This window comes from Hemiscyllium ocellatum, chromosome 9 (assembly GCF_020745735.1).
Source record: "Hemiscyllium ocellatum isolate sHemOce1 chromosome 9, sHemOce1.pat.X.cur, whole genome shotgun sequence".
Classification (NCBI taxonomy): domain Eukaryota; kingdom Metazoa; phylum Chordata; class Chondrichthyes; order Orectolobiformes; family Hemiscylliidae; genus Hemiscyllium; species Hemiscyllium ocellatum.
The window spans coordinates 35,177,860-35,195,560 of NC_083409.1; the positions used below are offsets into that span (position 1 = coordinate 35,177,860).

General features: G+C 39.8%; 1 protein-coding gene across 3 annotated transcripts in view; it reads right to left on the minus strand.

Annotated features, from left to right (window-relative positions):
* Window positions 1-17,701, minus strand: part of acbd6 (acyl-CoA binding domain containing 6) — a 189,408-nt gene that overhangs the window by 23,099 nt on the left and 148,608 nt on the right. For all 3 annotated transcript variants that reach the window (XM_060829668.1, XM_060829670.1, XM_060829669.1), the window contains one exon: window positions 1,433-1,463. In XM_060829668.1, coding sequence (XP_060685651.1) covers window positions 1,433-1,463 — 31 coding nt within the window. The remainder of the gene's footprint in view (window positions 1-1,432; window positions 1,464-17,701) is intronic.

The following is a 17,701-nucleotide window of genomic DNA, read 5'->3' on the forward strand; positions in this document are numbered from 1 at the left end:
GTAGAATATTTCCCTTTGGGTTTTAGACGATTGAAGGACAGAATTCAGGAATAAGGCACCATGAATACACAGTCTAGCTGTTTCTGATACCGTTTCAGCACAAAAACCTGATTTTGTGTGAAGCAGGACCATACAGAGTCATTGTCATTGAAGGAAGAGTTGTGGAGGAGGTGTCAGGCAAGTCCTGGTGGGTAAATTAAATCTTGAATCTATGGAAATTTAAACCCTTGGAGGAAAGTGAAGATAAGCCCTAGAAGATTAGGGCTCAAATCATTTTGAAACTAAGCTATATCATAGTACTCTTACATGGAAACAAATTTTAAGAGGTGTAAGCAAATTAATTAAGTGGGTGAAGATAATAATTCAATCTTCTCTTCCTCATCCCCCACACACACCAATGCCAGAAAATAATTTGCAAATATGAGTGGGCTATGCATATAAATTTACCTTGAAGATGTAACCAGACAACACAATGTAAGCAATCTCATATTCACTGTGGAGGTGCATCAAACTTAAAGGAAAGTATATATTTTAATAACTTGCACTATGGGACCAGGAATGTGCCAATTGATCAAATATTCCAGATAATCAAGTGGTCCACATAATCAATGTAAAAACATACACTAAGTAATGGAGAAGTAATGCAGGGGGTATACACATCTCCGTTATACTTTATTTAGAGCATAAATTACTTAAATAATGATGAAAAATTGCCATAAATAAAAGTTACTTGCAGAGGGCATTCTCACTCACACCCTCAACTGTCTACTCTGACATTGCAGTAGCTTGCAATATTTGAGGAGAAATTGACCAAACTTTAATCAACTGTTGATATTTTGTGTTGCCATTCAATTTAAAAACATGCATATTTACATTGAGGTAAATAAACTTTTTTAAAAAAATTATAATTAAATAGAACAATATAGTAAACTTCATGGTATTTGAGGGACATAATTTTTGTCAATTTCTCAAGTGTGCCAGTTTATAAGATGCTGGTTAAAACAAAAGTTTGCTGTATAATTATGTTTGATATCATTTATCATTGTAATGTAATACAGCTGGTATATTTTCTCTCTAGTGGGTACATGGGAGAAAATGCAGAATCATCAGCTATTACATACAAACGGAAAGAAACCTACTTGAACCATTTTCAGGTTGGCTATCCATTTTTTTCATTTACAACAAAAGGAAAAGATAAGAGGATTGCAGCAGGTAACACAAAGTGGGCTGAGGAAGGACCTGGATGTACTGATGTCACCCTTACCTCACAGTTTATTTGTCATTGTAACCATCTGTGTCCCAAAGTTATGACTTGGAGATAGTCGACAATTGAAGCTGTGGTTGAAATGATCAACACCCTATTTCAAAATCTGGTAAAAAGATTTTTATTTACAATGGGGCGTAAATTATAAAGTCAAGCTGACAAGCTTACCATAATGCAAAGCTGTCTGTCCTTCACTGTCCTGCAATTAGAAGAGAAAATAATCATTATAGACCATTTCCATCATCAGATAAATGCGGATCATGTAATGAATGTTCATATAGGAATAATAATGAAGACACGGTATGACTTTATGATGCTTGCTAAATCTAGAGTTAATATTCAGTAGGCCTGGCAGGTGGCCAGTATTAATCCATTGGCTTTTAACTTCTGGGATGTGGCTTCAAATTAAGAATAGAAATCTCCCCTGTTGGCTATAAAGGGAATACATGAACTTTTAGAGCAATCCAAACCCAGATCCTAATGGCGCAGGAAAAAATTGATCATGTAAGCAATTTGTGACAACCATTATAATTATCACAAGTTGCATTTTCAGCCTGACTACTACAGATTTGCATGAGAAAATCCTGGGAACAGTGGGAATACTATTTTCTGGGATCATTTCTCCCATTGATAGAAAATGTAGATGAATCACAGGTTGAAAAATGTAACAGTAAGGAATACTGTTCCTGAGGCTGAACTTAACAATATTTTGGGACAGTGGAAGGGAAATCTCACTACATATCCAACTGTGTTTGAGCCTGGCTTTGGAATATTTAGTGGTGACATTAAGATCCGTGCGTAATAAATGTTTCGTTCTCAACACTAAACTCGATCAGCTTGATGATCAATAAAACTAGCTAAACTAACCCGTTATCCTGAGTTAGGATGCTTATATTTACAAAACACGAACAATTTACATTTACACAGTAACTTAGTCTTAACATGTCCCAATGCACTTTGCTTGACCATTATCAAACTAAATGGATAAATGATACACAGATATCCCTCGTTTCACGTTCCTGATGTGTTCCTGTAAAACAGCATGTAAAATGAAAGTTTGCTAAATGAAAAATCATGTTTCCATATGAAGAGATGTAATAAGACTGTAGTATATTCTTAAACTGGATTTAAAAAGTCTACGTGACCTTGAACTGAACTGACACAGAAATCCAAATACTATTTACTATCTGCCCATTTTCCATCCTGATCCCCTCACTAATCACTTCCCTGACCTTACCTGTTCAGTGGTTGCTTTCGCTTGATGGTCACAACCCTCTCCCATCCCCTGGATGGTCACAACCCTCTCCCATCCCCTGGATGGTCACCACTCTCTCCCATCCCCTGGATGGTCACAACCCTCTCCCATCCCCTGGATGGTCACAACTCCCTCCCATCCCCTGGATGGTCACAACTCCCTCCCATCCCCTGGCTGGTCACAACTCCCTCCCATCCCCTGGCTGGTCACAACCTTATCCTGACCCCCTCGTTGATCGCATCCCTCTCCCAAACCCCTCATTGGTCACTTGCCTCTCTCGAATCCCTACATAATTCACACCAGAGTTCCTTGTTGATTTGATAAGTTCAAGTGAAACTTGCTTGCAATGTTTCCTCACAGACAGGTAGTGGAAGAAACACCTTGCTGCCTACAACAAATTCTTTTAGCATTCCTATCACTCCTAGATCCTCTATTTAACTTGCAGCAATTAGATTTAATATGTCCAATCTTATCAAAATAGAAGCAAGTTACTTTCTTTATTTACCTTTTCTCCATTATTAATTTAACATCCATTGATTGCTTCATATCCATATTTCCTTATGATTCCCATATGACCATTTCCCCACATGTAACAGTCAGTCAGATATAATAGCTTTCCATAAGAACTGCTGTTCGTCAGATGTATAAAATCTGACACTCATCTAAATAAGTCTTCAGGTTATCCAGAATATTTTAGAATACTGCCATAATTATGATTTCCTTCACATTTAAAATTTTTTTTTCTAATTACAGTGATCGAAGGCATTGATCCCTAAGCATTTCTTTTCCTCTTGTAAATTCTACAAACGTTTGATTGCGTTTCTTACAGTCTTAAATTGTAATTGACAAGCTTCAGGGACAGTTTCATAAGAATCTTTTAACAGCTTCAAAATCTGCAGATTGTTTTTCTAACAAACTGGCTTACACATTCAAAGCTGTTCAAATCTTTTACAAGAGTTCAACTTCACAGCAATTTTTTCAAATACAGTGAGACATCTTCCAATTTCATCCTTTGTAAATTTAGGTATTAAAAGGAGCTTTCTCATTTAATTAATGGAAGCAGAATCCTCCTTTGAGCTATTACCTCTTTCTTTTTCCTTTACTCTAATGTTGATGCATCTGATTTATTTGGAATTCAAATTATTAAAATTTTCCTTTCATTTTCTCCCTCATCTCGATTTTCTTTAATTCTTTTTCTCTTGCCAAATGAAGCCTCCTTAATTTCCATGTTTTTCTCCTTTTTCCTCCTTAGCATTGCTATTCTCATCTCTTTTTCTTCCAATTAAAGTTTTTAAAAAAAATTTCTAACAGTATCTTATCAGTGCTAATCCCAGCAAGGACGCATTAATTTTCAATACTAAATGCTGAGTAATTAATTTAAACATCTCAACATACATGATCAAGATGTTATTTCTACTTTCAATCTATCCACTGACACTCTTAGTATAACAGTTGTCAAAGATTTTAAAATAATATTTTAACTGTTACATTTTTGTTCCCAAAGACCTCTATGTAATATAGTCAGAGCCATTTTGAAACTCTAACCATGTAACATACTTCACAACAAGTTTAAAAATGTTAACAATTTGTTAAAATGTAAAATTTATAAAATTCAAATGAATTTGAATCCAAGAACCTCAATTTTGTTATGATGTCAGTTGATGGCAATTCTGGGCACATCATTTCCCAAAATGAAACCTGGTTTGACAGACCACACATTTTACCTTGTTGCAATGTTTTTTTTAAATGTAGGTGGTCAGTCACTGAACGTATTCATAAGAAGCTGCCAATGTACTTTTGATGAAGAACATCAAAGATTAGTACACACAAGGTAAAATTACAAATATCGGAAATAAAAGTTCAATTCTTTTACCCTCAGTAACATTCTTACAATAATTCAAACCTCACTGTTTTACTTTAAATTCCCTTGTTCAGAGGGGATGGCTGTATTGACTTGCACTCAATACTACCTTCTTTAGTTTACGTCTGTTCTGGAGACTCTTGGACAAATTGTTAACACAGTTCACATACTCCTTAACATGTGTTCCTTAAACCCATGCCTTGGATGATGCCTTCCTCTTGCGACACCTTAAAGACCTTTGGTTCTGGAGTTTTTCTTTTAATACAACATAAGTTTAAAAGAATGATCCTTAGACTCGGGGTTACGTTAGGAGGAGAGATTGTATAGAATTTAGAAGGTTAAGGAATGATCAGATTAAATATCAATAGGAAAAGACAGGGTAGGGAAAGATAAACTATTTCCACTGGTTGGAGATTCTACAACTGGCGAACATAGTCTGAGAATTAAAGCCAGACTATTCAGGAGAGACGTCAGAGAGCACTACTGCACACAAAAGGTGGTGGATGTTTGGAACTTTTCCACAAATGGCAGTGGATGCTGGATTGGTTGTGAACTTTAAATCTTTTTTTCTGTTAGCCAAAGGCTTTAAGCAAAGGATATGAGCCAAAGGCAAGTCTATGGAGCTAAGCCTCAGATCAGCTATGATCTCACTCAATAGTGGTTGAATGGCCTACTCCAGTTTCATTGTTCCTAATGATTTTCAAGACAGCCAGAACTTCTTTTCAATGCAAACTGCCTTGAAGACTGTTAACCTAATAGCACCTTTGCTTCCATACACCATTCTCTCTTACAGAAGTCAGCATACTCCATGACCTTCTGGATGGCCCTGTTTTCCTAAAAGGAAATTTTTGTCTCTGTCTTGTTGCGTCACAGGACTCCTTACAGTCCATTTTTTCTCTGTTCTACCTTTGTTTTCTAAAACACTGAAATATTCATCTTGGGGGTGGGGCGCGGTGGGTGTGGGGAAGGGGATGTTTCTTGTAAACGTCTCAATTAAATATGTAAACAAATTTCCAAATTGACCTGCACGTAAGTATAAACGTTAAAAATGAAACAATAAAAAGTATCCTCTTCTTAATATACAAATAATCAAACTTAAAGCTGTAAGTGATTATGTCAATTTCAGAAGTTTCTACAAACTATAAAGAATATATCAAGAACCTGTGATACAGGTTGGAGAGAGAAGCATTGAGTGGGAGGACTGCGAGGGAGAAGCAGTGAGTGGGAGGACTGCGGGGGGAAGCAATGAGGGAGGACTGTGAGGGGAAAGCAATGAGGCAGGACTGCGAGGGAGAAGCAGTGAGTGGGAGGACAGCGAGGGAGAAGCAGCGAGTGGGAGGACTGCGAGGGGGAAGCAGCGAGTGGGAGGACTGCGAGGGGGAAGCAGTGAGTGGGAGGACTGTGAGGGGAAGCAGTGAGTGGGAGGACTGCGAGGGGGAAGCAGTGAGTGGGAGGACTGCGGGGGGAAGCAATGAGGGAGGACTGCGAGGGGGAAGCAGTGAGTGGGAGGACTGCGAGGGAGAAGCAGCGATTGGGAGGACTGCGAGGGGAAGCAGTGAGTGGGAGGGCTGCAGGGGGTAGCAGTGAGTGGGAAGTCTGCGAGGGGAAGCAGTAAGTGGGAGGACTTCGAGGGGAAGCAGTGAGTGGGAGGGCTGCAGGGGGTAGCAGTGAGTGGGAGGTCTGCGAGGGAAAGCAGTGAGTGGGAGGGCTATGAGAGGTAAACAGTGAGTAGGAGGACTGCGAGGGGGAAGCAGTGAGTAGGAGGTTGCAAAAGTGATGAGGAGAAGAATTGTGAAAGAAAGCAGCAAGTTGGCAAGTTGCAAGAGGGAATTGGTTAGTAGGAGGTACAGAACAGTCTAGCAAAGTTAGTGACCAATGTTGCATCTTTAAAATACAGACTGCACGTGTAGAAACCAAGATAAATTTAAAAAGTGGAGGCAAACAGAATCAATATTGTTATTTATCAATTATACTAATTCAAAGATGTGCTACTCTAATACATTTTAAATGGGGAAAACATGAATTAAGACTTCTGCAAAGGCTTGTTAAAAGAGTAAGTTCTAAATTCTAAGCAGTCTCTTGAAGGAGAAGTTAGGGACAGTCACATAATGGAGAATTGGGAGGTACATTCTGAAGCCAAAGGCCTAAATGGTTGATGGTGCTGTTTCCAATAATAGAACAAAGGAAGTGGATGATGCACAAGAGGCCAGAGTTGGAGGAAGAAGCAAGAGGGTAAGTAAAGAAAGGTTTGTCCACTAAAGCATAAGGAAGGAAGGTTGTGTGTCGAACCTGAGAAAATGGGTGAGATTGTCAATGATTACTTTATATCAGCGTTCACTGAGAGGGACATGATGAATGTTGAAATTAGAGATAGAGGCTTGTTAACTCTGGATCACGTTCACATAAGGAGGGAGGGTAGTATTGGGTAGGCTAAAGGATATTAACGTGGACAAATGGGCAGCATGATGGCACAGTGCTGCCTCACAGTGCCAGAGACCCGGGTTCAATTCCCACCTCATGCAACTGTCTGTGTGGAGTTTGCACATTCTCCCCGTGTCTGCATGGGTTTCCTCCAGGTGCTCCGGTTTCCTCCAACAGTCTAAAAATGTGCAGGTTAGGTGAATTGGCCATGCTAAAAGGTGAAGGGGTAAATGTAGGGGAATGGGTCTGGGTGGGTTGCTCTTCAGACTTGAGGTGTGGACTTGTTGGGCTGAAGGCCCTGTTTCTACACCGTACGTAATCTAAATCCCCAGGACCCGATGGGACCTATCCCAGATTGCTGAGGACGGCGAGAGAGGAAATAGCTGGGGCCCTGACAGATATCTTTGCAGGTGAAGTGCCGGAGGACTGGAGAGTTGCTAATGTTGTCCCTTTGTACAAAAAGGGTAGTGGGGATATTCCAGGTAACTGGAACCTAGTGAACCTGACATCAGTGGTGGAGAAGCTGGAAAAGAATGGGCTTATCAGTGATACACAACATGGTTTTGTGTGGGGGAGATTGTGACTTCCCAACTTAATAGAGCTCTTTGAGGACGTTACCTAGTTGATAGATGAAGGAAAGGCTGTAGATGTCATATACATGGACTTCAGTAAGGCATTTGACAAGGTTCCCTATGGTAAACTAATGGAGAAAGTGAGGTCACATGGTGTGCAGGTTGTTCGAGCTAGGTGGATAGTTGGAGGGAGTTTCTGAAAAAGGAGAAAGGTGACCAGTGGAGTTCCACAGGGATCAGTGCTGGGGCCACTGTTGTTTGTGATATACATAAATGATCTGGAAGAGGACATTGGTGGTCTGATCAGTAAGTTTGCAGATGACGAGAAGATTGGTGGAGTAGCAGAAAGCATACAGGAGAATATAGATAGAATGGAGAGTTGGGTGGAGAAGTGGCAGATGGAGTTCAATCCGGGCAAATGTAAGGTGATGCGTTTTGGAAGGTCTAATTCTAGAGGGAACTACACTATAAATGGAAGAGCCTTGAGAAGCGTTGATGAGCAGAGAGATCTAGGTGTTCAGGTCCATGTACCCTGAAGGTGGCTGCACAGGTGGATAGAGTCATCAAGAAGGCATATGGCATCCTTGCCTTCATCGGACGGGGTATTGAGTATAAGAGCTGGCAGGTCATGTTAAAATCGTACAAGGCTTTGATTCGGCCGCATTTAGAATACTGTGTACAGTCCTGGTTGCCACATTACCAAAAGGATGTGGACACTTTGGAGAGGGTGCAGAGAAGGTTTATGAGGATGTTGCCTGGTTTGGAAGGTGCTAGTTATGAAGAGGGGTTGAGTAGGTTATGATTGCTTTCATTAGAAAAAAGGAGATTGAGGGGGGACCTGATTGAGGTCTACAAAACCATGAAGGGTATAGACAGGATGGATTTGCCACGGTGAAGGATTCAATAACAAGAGGTCACGCGTTCAAGGTGAGAGGAGAAAAGTTTAAGGGGATACAGGTGGAAAGTACTTTACACAGAGTGTGATAGGTGCCTGGAACGCGTTGCCAGCAGAGGTAGTAGAGGCAGGCATGGTAAATTCATTTAAGGTGCGTCTGGACAGATGCATGAGTAGGTGGGGAGCAGAAGGATACAGATTCTTAGGAATTGGGAGAGAGGTTTAGACAGTGGATTTGGATCAGCACAGGCTTGGAGGGCCGAAGGGCCTGTTCCTGGGCTGCACATTTTCTTTGTTCTGTGAATACAGTGATTCCCCAAGGCTCATGCTGCAGGATGCTACAGAGACAGGTGGATTATCAAAACATTCAGCTCTTCCGTGCTGTTTTGTACTCAACTTTACATATGCAGAGTGTGAGAGCTATACCGTCAATCAGACATGACTGAAAAAGTACAGAAGAGACGGGTTAACTGCCTTGGAGACAGTTAAGGTAATAGCACCTTTGCTGCCATTCTTCCTGATAGAAGCCTGCACACTCTGTGACCTTCTGGATGGCTGTTTTTCTGTCTCTGTCCTGCTGCGCCATAGCACTCCTTACAGCCCATTATTTCTTCTTGTTTGCCAAAACAACAAAATATTCACCTCAAGGGCTTTCTTTTAGAAGTCTCAAATAAATGCATTTAAACAAATTTCCAAACTGACAAGCTCCCAAGTACAAAAACCAAGAACAAAACTAAAGCCCCATATGCCCATCTTAATATACACAATACAAAACAAACTTAAAGCTGTCATGTCAATTTTAAATTTCCAACTAATAAAAAGGATATGTCACAAAACTTCATCATACATTCACTGCTGCTTCTTTTTTTCTTTTATTGCAATGCTTCTGTAATGCATGGTGAAGGGTTACTTTCATTTGGGTCTTGTTTATTGGATTAGTCTCGGAGGTCATGGCTGAGATATTATTGGATTGGGCTACTATCAGAGATAAAAAATAATGGAAGTTCAAGTTTGCTGAGAAAGTTGCAGAGTGTGTAATTCTTTAATGATGACGCTTCAAGTACCTTACCACAGCAGCTCCCTGAAGATGCTCTGCGGTTAAATGTCATAATGAAGGTGAATTGAAAAGTAATGTAATGTGTTTCAGTTCCCTCATCCAAGGCTTTCTAGCTGTAACACTGATTAAAGGCAGTGCTGCCAAAACAAAACCGCAACATCACAGAAACACACAGTGAGTCACACTGCATCTGACACCACTCTGATTTCTAGAATGTTCTTTTAGTAAAAGGCAGGGGCAGCAAGCTCTTCTTTCTTCTCCCCCTCTTTGCTGTCCTCACTTGATTGCCACTTCAAACCTTGGATTTGGGGAGGGGATTGGAGTTGAAATATGTTTCACAAGAGATTAGTTAACCTTCCAAGTGACTACTTTCAAGTGCAGGCCTAAACAATAAAAAACCACCTGCCTTCTGTAATGTGTAGTTGCGTGGGACTACAGTGTCATAGAATTCTTACAGCACAGATCAAGAGCATTTGGCCCATCGAGTCTACACCAACCCTTTGTAACTTGTCCAGACACCGTCTCGCCATACTGCCATGACACTGCATTTACCATGATTAATCCACCTAACCTGCACGTACCTGGACACTACAGGGCAATTTAGCATGTGGGAGGAAACCCATGCAGACACAAAAAGAACATGCAAACTCTATATAGACTGTCACCAAAGGCTGGAATCAAACACAGGTCCTTGGCACTGTTAGACTGCAGTGCTCACCACTATGCTGCCCTGGAGTGTTGTTATGTTTAACAATAAGAGCGACCATGGGATGATTTATTTTCTTGTTTATCCCACGGTGCTCCAGCCATTGTAACGTCTTCTCTGTTGTTCAAATGAGATCAGCTGGCTGAACACAGATTAACTCTGGGATCTTTACTCAGTTTGGTATTGTACCCCAGCAAGAACCAAGACAGCCACTTAGTTAGGAGCAGCATCTAAAGCCAGAAAGTTGTGCGCTCCCCTCCAGGACAACACCACAAAAATCAAGGCTGACAATCCGGTGTAGAACAGATGGAATTCTGTTCCGTCAGAAGAGACTTTTAAACTGAAGCCCTATCTAACCTCGCAAGTGGGCAGAGATCCCATGATATTGCTCTGTCTAGAAGTGGAGAAACATGGCCAATTTCTTTCCCCGAACCAACATCACAGAAACAGATTATCAAGATCTTTTTTGAAAGTTTTCTTTGGCGTTCATGAAATGTGAGCATCATTAGCATTTGTGACCCATTGCTGATTGTTCTTCCAGAAGTGGGGATAAACCATCTTTTCCTTCTCTGCCATCCACATGATGCAACTACACTCCAAGTGCTGTTAGGAAGACAGTGCAATGTCAAAATAACCTGGTGTCAATGACAGAACAGAGGTGCAGTACCACATCGGGATGATGTGTAACTTGGAAGGAAACTTGCAGATGAGAGTAATTTAATGCATCTACTGCCCTTGACTTTCTAGGGCTGTAGAGATCAGTGGTTAGAAGGCAGTGTCAAAAGATCCTTGATAAGCTGGTGCAGTGAATCTTGTTGAATATTTACACTGTTAACTACCACTGCGTAGTGGTGCTGGACAAGTGAATGTTTAAGGTGGGGATGAGGAGACCAGCATGCAAGCTGCTTTTTCATAAATGATGTTAGGTTTCTTGAATTTCATTTAAGTTGCACTCATTCAGGCAAGTGACAGTATCTCATTAATTATTATGTCATTGGTCAGGAAAGTAAGACATAAGTAGGCCACTCAGCCCTTCAAGACTGCTCCCCTCTGACTTCTAACAAAAGACTGAAGAAAAGTCACTCATGTAGCAGTTTGAGCTCTGGGCAATATCCAGAAGAACTCTTCCAGTGATGTCCTGACGCTGAAATTATTGGCCTCAGGACACCTACAATAAGTTTCTTTTGTGTCTGGAATGACTCCAACCACTGAAGAGTTTTCACTTGATTCCCAATGAGTTCAATTTTGTAAGACTTTTTGATTCCACACTCTGCCTTGATATCAAGGACCGTCTGCAACTGAGTTGTTGTGTGTGTGTGTGTGTGTGTGTGTGTGTGTGTGTGTGTGTGTGTGTGTGTGTGTGTGTGTGTGTGTGTGTGTGTGTGTGTGTGTGGTGGGGGGGGGGAGGAGGTACCGGAACTGAACTCTGCTGAGCAAATATCGAGCACATGCCATTTAATAGCGGCAATGACACCATCCGTTTCTTTGCTGATGATTGAGATTTGATTGATGGCAGTAAATGACCAGATTGGATTTGTCCTGCTATTTGTGGTCAGGACATACCTATCCAATTTTCTATATTTTCAATTAGAGTCCAGTGTTCAGGATGTAAAAGGAACAGCTTGGCTAGAAGCATAGCTAGTTCTGGAGCATAAGTCTTCAGCACTGTAGTCAAGATGTTGTCAGAGCCCATAGCTTTTGCTGTGTCATTTCGTCATATCACATGGTGTGAAGTGAATTGACTATGCCTGGCATCTGTGATGTTGAGGACCTCAGAAAGCAGCTGAGATGGATCGTTCACTTAGCACTCTGACTACAACTGGTGGCAAATGTTTCCGCCTCATCTTTTGCACTAAGGTGGCAGGCTCGCCAACATTGAGGATGGGAATATTATCATGTGCTGCATCTGCTACTTAGCTTGAATGTAGTTCTGTGTTAAAGTTTCACCAGATCGGAATCTTTCTGAGCTTTTTGATACTCAATATGTTGTTGTCTGTGAGACTTTGCTATGTACAAATTGAATATCACCTTTCCCATATGACAGCTACATTTCAGTGGCTATAGTGTGCTTTAGAATCTATGATGGTCATGAATCACACTGTATAACAGCAAGTCTTTCTTTCTTTTCTGTAACTTTAATGATCAGTGCAGTCAATGCTGCAATTTTTATCCAAGATTTCTTCATGAAAGGGATTTCAGTGAGCTTAAATGAGTATGACTGACTCCAGATAAACAAGCATTTGAGAGCAACAGGAATTTCATAATAAAAGGTAGAGATAAACTATTCCTTAGAACCCTGATTCTAAAATTACGTGGTAAAGTTTTGAAGATACTGCTTACCGAAAGTGAGAGATAATGATGCTGTCAAATGGAATACTACAGTTTAATGATCAACTCTCAATGCAAATCCGAGCAAGGTTATAATAAAAACAGTATAATATGAAAACAATTCAGTGCAAGTATTTTCTTACTTTTGGAATATTGCTTCCTCTATTTTGCTCCAATAATCAGTAGAGGCTTCAACTTTCCTTTGTCGCACATTTCCCACATGGTTTGTAACAGTCCCTAAGAGGAAGATTACCCATATACTGCCAATTGGGATAGCTGTGTAGTGGTTTTAATTGTTTCCCTAGAGCTTGGCTGGACTCTCAATTTTGATCTACATTTAATCTAACCAGTCCCTACATTAAATATGATCCATACACTGCCAAATTGTAGCTAGATTTATCAGGACACTTTAGAAGTCCAATCACCTTTTTTGTAAATAGGATTTTCGTTGAAACAGATAAAGGAAGAGTTGATCAGAAAAGTGAGATTGAAATACACCACCTGGTATGATACTTAACCATATGGACAAAAGAATCTCAAAATTTCACTCCCATTTGGAGATGAATCTGTTGATAAAAGTCTAATTATATTATTTAGTTCTGCTCGCCCAGAAGCCAAATGGACCTTTTCCCCTTCTCTAAATGACTGACATAAGCAATCTCCGCACAGATCAAGAATCAGGTTAGGGAATTTTGATTGCCAGAAGGAGTCAAATGTTCATTTTTAATGATACAGTGACACAAAGTCATTCTTGTGTATCACATTCACTAAAATGTCAACAACGTTATTTAGAACAAACAGCAGGATGCTGTGGGAAACGCCTAGTGAATACAGAGAGGAGCTGTGGGCTTCTGTGCTTGATGTTATCCATTCAGGGACTGACCTCTCCCAGGTTCTGTATCTCGACATGATGGAACAACATCCATGCCTGGTCTTTTCTTTCAACACTATTCTGGCAGCAGGATCATCTCGATTTTGATACTAGTATCATCTCTAATAAGACGATCTGAAACAAGCAGACGAAATCAAAAGATATCAGTCAAACCAATGGCAAGCCAGTGTTCCTTCTGGTCTGGGACTGGAGTGAAGTTAACAATTTCAGATAAAAAGGACTTCCATTGTACTCCTGCTTCCTGTATTGTAACTTACATCAAGTATCAATTCACTAACATCTCAATTTCAAATTTCTCTTCCTTGTTTACAACTCCCTCCATGGTTTTATCCTACGATATTTTTGTAGTAACTTTCAATTCCATAACCAAGGTTTGTGTTCCTTCAATTTGCCAACAACACTGATTTTAATCATTCCACCATTGGCTGCTATGCTTTCAACAGCATGGAGTGTAAGACCTAAATCTCCCTGTCCCTCTGCCACTCTTTCTTCATTTAAAACCTCTTTCTTAAAATGCTTTGTCATTTGCCTTGGTATTTCATGTGCCGAATATTCTAAAATAATGATTCTATGAAGCGCTTTCACACTTTTAAAAATGATAAAGTACTTTATTCACACAGTACTTTATAAATAAAGCTGCTGCAGTACTGGAATTTTCTCCTTCTGTTTTCTATTGATGTCCAACCACTATTGTTGAGACCTCATTTATTGTAGCAGCGTCATCTCAGATAGGTTTTCTTTGTAACATGCACCACCTACAGGCAAGAAAGAGCAACCAGGGACAATTTTCCTATGTTTACGTGAGCTCCAACAAAAATGCAAATACACATCAACAATTTCACAGGAAGTGGATGTCAAGGAAACTCTTCTGCTGTTTACAAAATTGTTAACAAATAAGAGTGCGATCATATGTCTAATTCAAAATTTAGACAAAAAAAAACTACAGATGCTGAAATTTAAATTAGGCAGGTAGCAGGCTGGAAGAACACAGCAAGCCAGGCAGCATCAGGAGGTGGAGAAGTCAACGTTTCGGGAAGGGTTACACCCGAAACATTGGCTTCTTAATTCAAAATTTAAAGCACAGTGACAAGGGTTAAGTGAGCTATTGTTATTGAAAAAGATTACAACACATAATTTAAAACTGTTTAATTACATGGAGCCTTGATTAGTTTTCAGTACAAGGTATATGAAAATAGAACTAGGGTTTTTATTGGAAGGAAGGCCAACAGTCAGTGTGGGTGTGCAGGCAAAACTGAATCTTTCCCAGAACCCTCCCAATAAATGAAGCTGCAATTAGGAATTACACCTGACACATAGTGCAGTGCTTTTAAACAATCTTGTGGCTGATCTAATTGCAGCACAGATGGGAGGCAGGCCTTAAGCTGGTTTATCGATTGGATTAACTATCTAATTCCCAAAAGCTAAATGGAATATTATAAGTCTCTGTTAGCTCAAACCATGGTAGGAAACTTGTTGCATTGAAGTGTCATTGTTTTGTGCATTTCAAAAAAGAAAGGTTGAGAGGATAAAATGTTTTAAAAACATGTCAAGGGAACTTTTATCACAGGAAAATCATCTTAAAGGCTCATCACTGAGAAAGTGCAACACACAAATAGGCCCAGCTGGTCCATGTCAGTGTTTATGCTCCACACGAGTCTCCATCTAATCCTATCAACATGTCCTTCCATTTCTTTCTCCCTTGTGTTTATCCAGCTTCCCCTAAAACCCATCTAGACTATTCACCTCAACTACTCCATATGGTAACAAGTTACGGATTCTAAACACTCTCTGGGGTTTTCTCCTGAATTTCTTATTGGATTAGTCTATTTGGTCACTGCTCAGTCCTCCTTTTTCAAGATTGCAGACTGGTATTGCTGCTTATAAAATTGCTCGAGGGCAACATCCAAAATATCTGTTTGACAATGCCAATCCAATTTTTGTTTCTCTAAAGCAGCATATTTTCTCTATCCTATGATTTAGATTTCTTTCAGGAGTAAAGCAGTAGCTCCCTACTCACTGGGAACTGGTTACACTTAACCCATCCCAGTTCACTTTGTGGAATATTTCAGTTTGCCCAAAATTAGTCTTGTGAGTTAGTAAGCCTTTTAAGCCCTTAGACACCATGATAGAAGTAAAGAAGTTAATAACAAGCAGAATATAAAGATAGAATTTTTTTTGCCACAAACAGTGCAGCACATGATTCCAGTAACGTGAATTTGGAGGTTATATTACTAGGGAACCATTTTGCTGATAGTGGAACAAATCCTGGCTGTGAAAGCATGATCATCTGCCAAACCAGCACATGGATTTGAATAACAACCCATGTGTTTATCACGTGTGCTGCCAGAGAAAGCCATGCAATTAAATTATCCTTTTTCCTTTCACATTTTCCAAGGCTTTCAATTTTTACTTTGTTCTGTCTCCCCTCTTTAAAAACATGCCTTTCCCTCTTAACCACTTGGCTGTCTTTTACCAACAATTGACTTTAACCCCATCTGACCATTCTCTTGCTTAAGTAGAGAGGCAGATGGTAGCAAGCATGAGAAATGCTAGAGCTACTTGTGCAGCCATATGTGTAATTTTAATTTTCAGGAGGAATAGCATGAAATTCTTAGTAAATTTCACGATAATATCATGCAGAAAGAATGTATAGCACAGAAGGAAATTGTAGCTCTTTGAAGATAGTATTTAATGAGTCCGACTTCCCTATCCTTGCTCACAACTCCAGAAATATTTCCTTTTCAAGCATTTACTTACTTCCCTTCTGAAAATTACTTTGGAAACTGTTCCCAAGAATGCATTTCCAGATTATCGTAACTCTCCACCTTTAAAAACTTATCTCCCTCTGGTTCGTTTGCCAAATATCTTAAATCTGCATCCTCTGGTTATCAATTTTTATGACAGGAGGATAAGTTTCTTGTTATCGACTTGTATTATTAAATCTTTATATTTGCAAACTCATTATTGAAATCTCCCTATAATCTTTTATGCCCTAAGAGACCAAGCTTATCCTCTCTGGTTTCCCCATATAATCAAAGTTTGTTCTGTTGGTGCAACACATTCTAATGCATCCTGCTTTCTTTTTGAACCGCTCTCTTGGACTTCTATTTTCATGTGGGACCTGTGATGAAAAAACTGAGTAAATTCACTGAGCAATAGGTGGAGCTGTTGGTACTATAGGATGTACTGATATCTTTCTACATTGAGCAGTAATTAACAAATTATTGCCGAAGTTATTGCATAAATTCCAGTGCAGTACTGAGGGAGTGCCACACTGTTACAGATGCTGTCTTTTGGCAAAGACACTGAATCGTCTCTCCTTCTGCCTGTTCTGATTATCAGAATGAATGCATTTGAAGATGAATTGGGGGGGGGGATTCTCACAGCATGCCGTCTCAACCATCACTGCAAAGAGAAAACCTAGTTATCTGTTTTGTTTGTCCAGTATATTAAGTGTGAAGTGACTGCTCTATTTGCTGATACAACATTGCCTACACCTGAAGGGATGCAAGGCAATGTAAAAAAGTCCTAAAGACATAAATATTTATGGATCTATGTATTTGTATTTCTATTGCCAACAGAACAGACAACATAAACTATGGTTTGCCTGAACAAAACAAGAGAAAGTATGACCTAGGACTAATTGCCAGGTATTAACTCTGGGCTTTAGACATTGTTTATGAGGCCTAAGATCTTTACTTTTGCAAGGATTGCAGATGTTGGAGATCAGAGGCAAAACGTGTGGCACTGGAAAAGCACAGCAGGTAAGGAAGCACTCGAGGAGCAGGAGGTTAGATGATTAGATGATGAACTTATGCTCGAAACGTCGACTCTCCTGCTCCTTGGATGCTGCCTGACCGGCTGTGCTTTTCCAGCACCACACCTTTTAACAATTCATGGGATCATCATCAAATAATACATCCTGACAATCAATCATCAACTACATAAAGAAATACATGGTGCTCTCTTACTTGGTAGACTTTTGTAAATGTACATTAATCTATATACAAACCACATGAAAACCCACAATTAGATTACATCCTGTGAACCTAGCACTGCAATATTTTATAATCATACCCTAGCCCCCATTATTTGATACATGGACTACCATCATTCCACTAATCAGCTCTGTCTCTTTTCATGATTTTTGAACATTAGGCTTATCCCTTCAGTGTGTTAAAACAAAAGGTCGATTAGATGTAGAATTGAAGGAGGCCATTCCACACATTGCGCCTGTGCTACCTCTTTTCAACTCTATTATTTTCAACTGTTTGTGAAACATACTGACAAATGGAATGGGCCTAAAAATTGTTTGTATTAAAACATCAAGAGAAGATTTAATGGAGATGATAAAACAAATGTCATTGTAGATTTACATGGCAGTGCTCCAACACTGCAGCTCAGAAACATTACCCTCACACTGGTCAATAATGTATTAATAATGATTGCT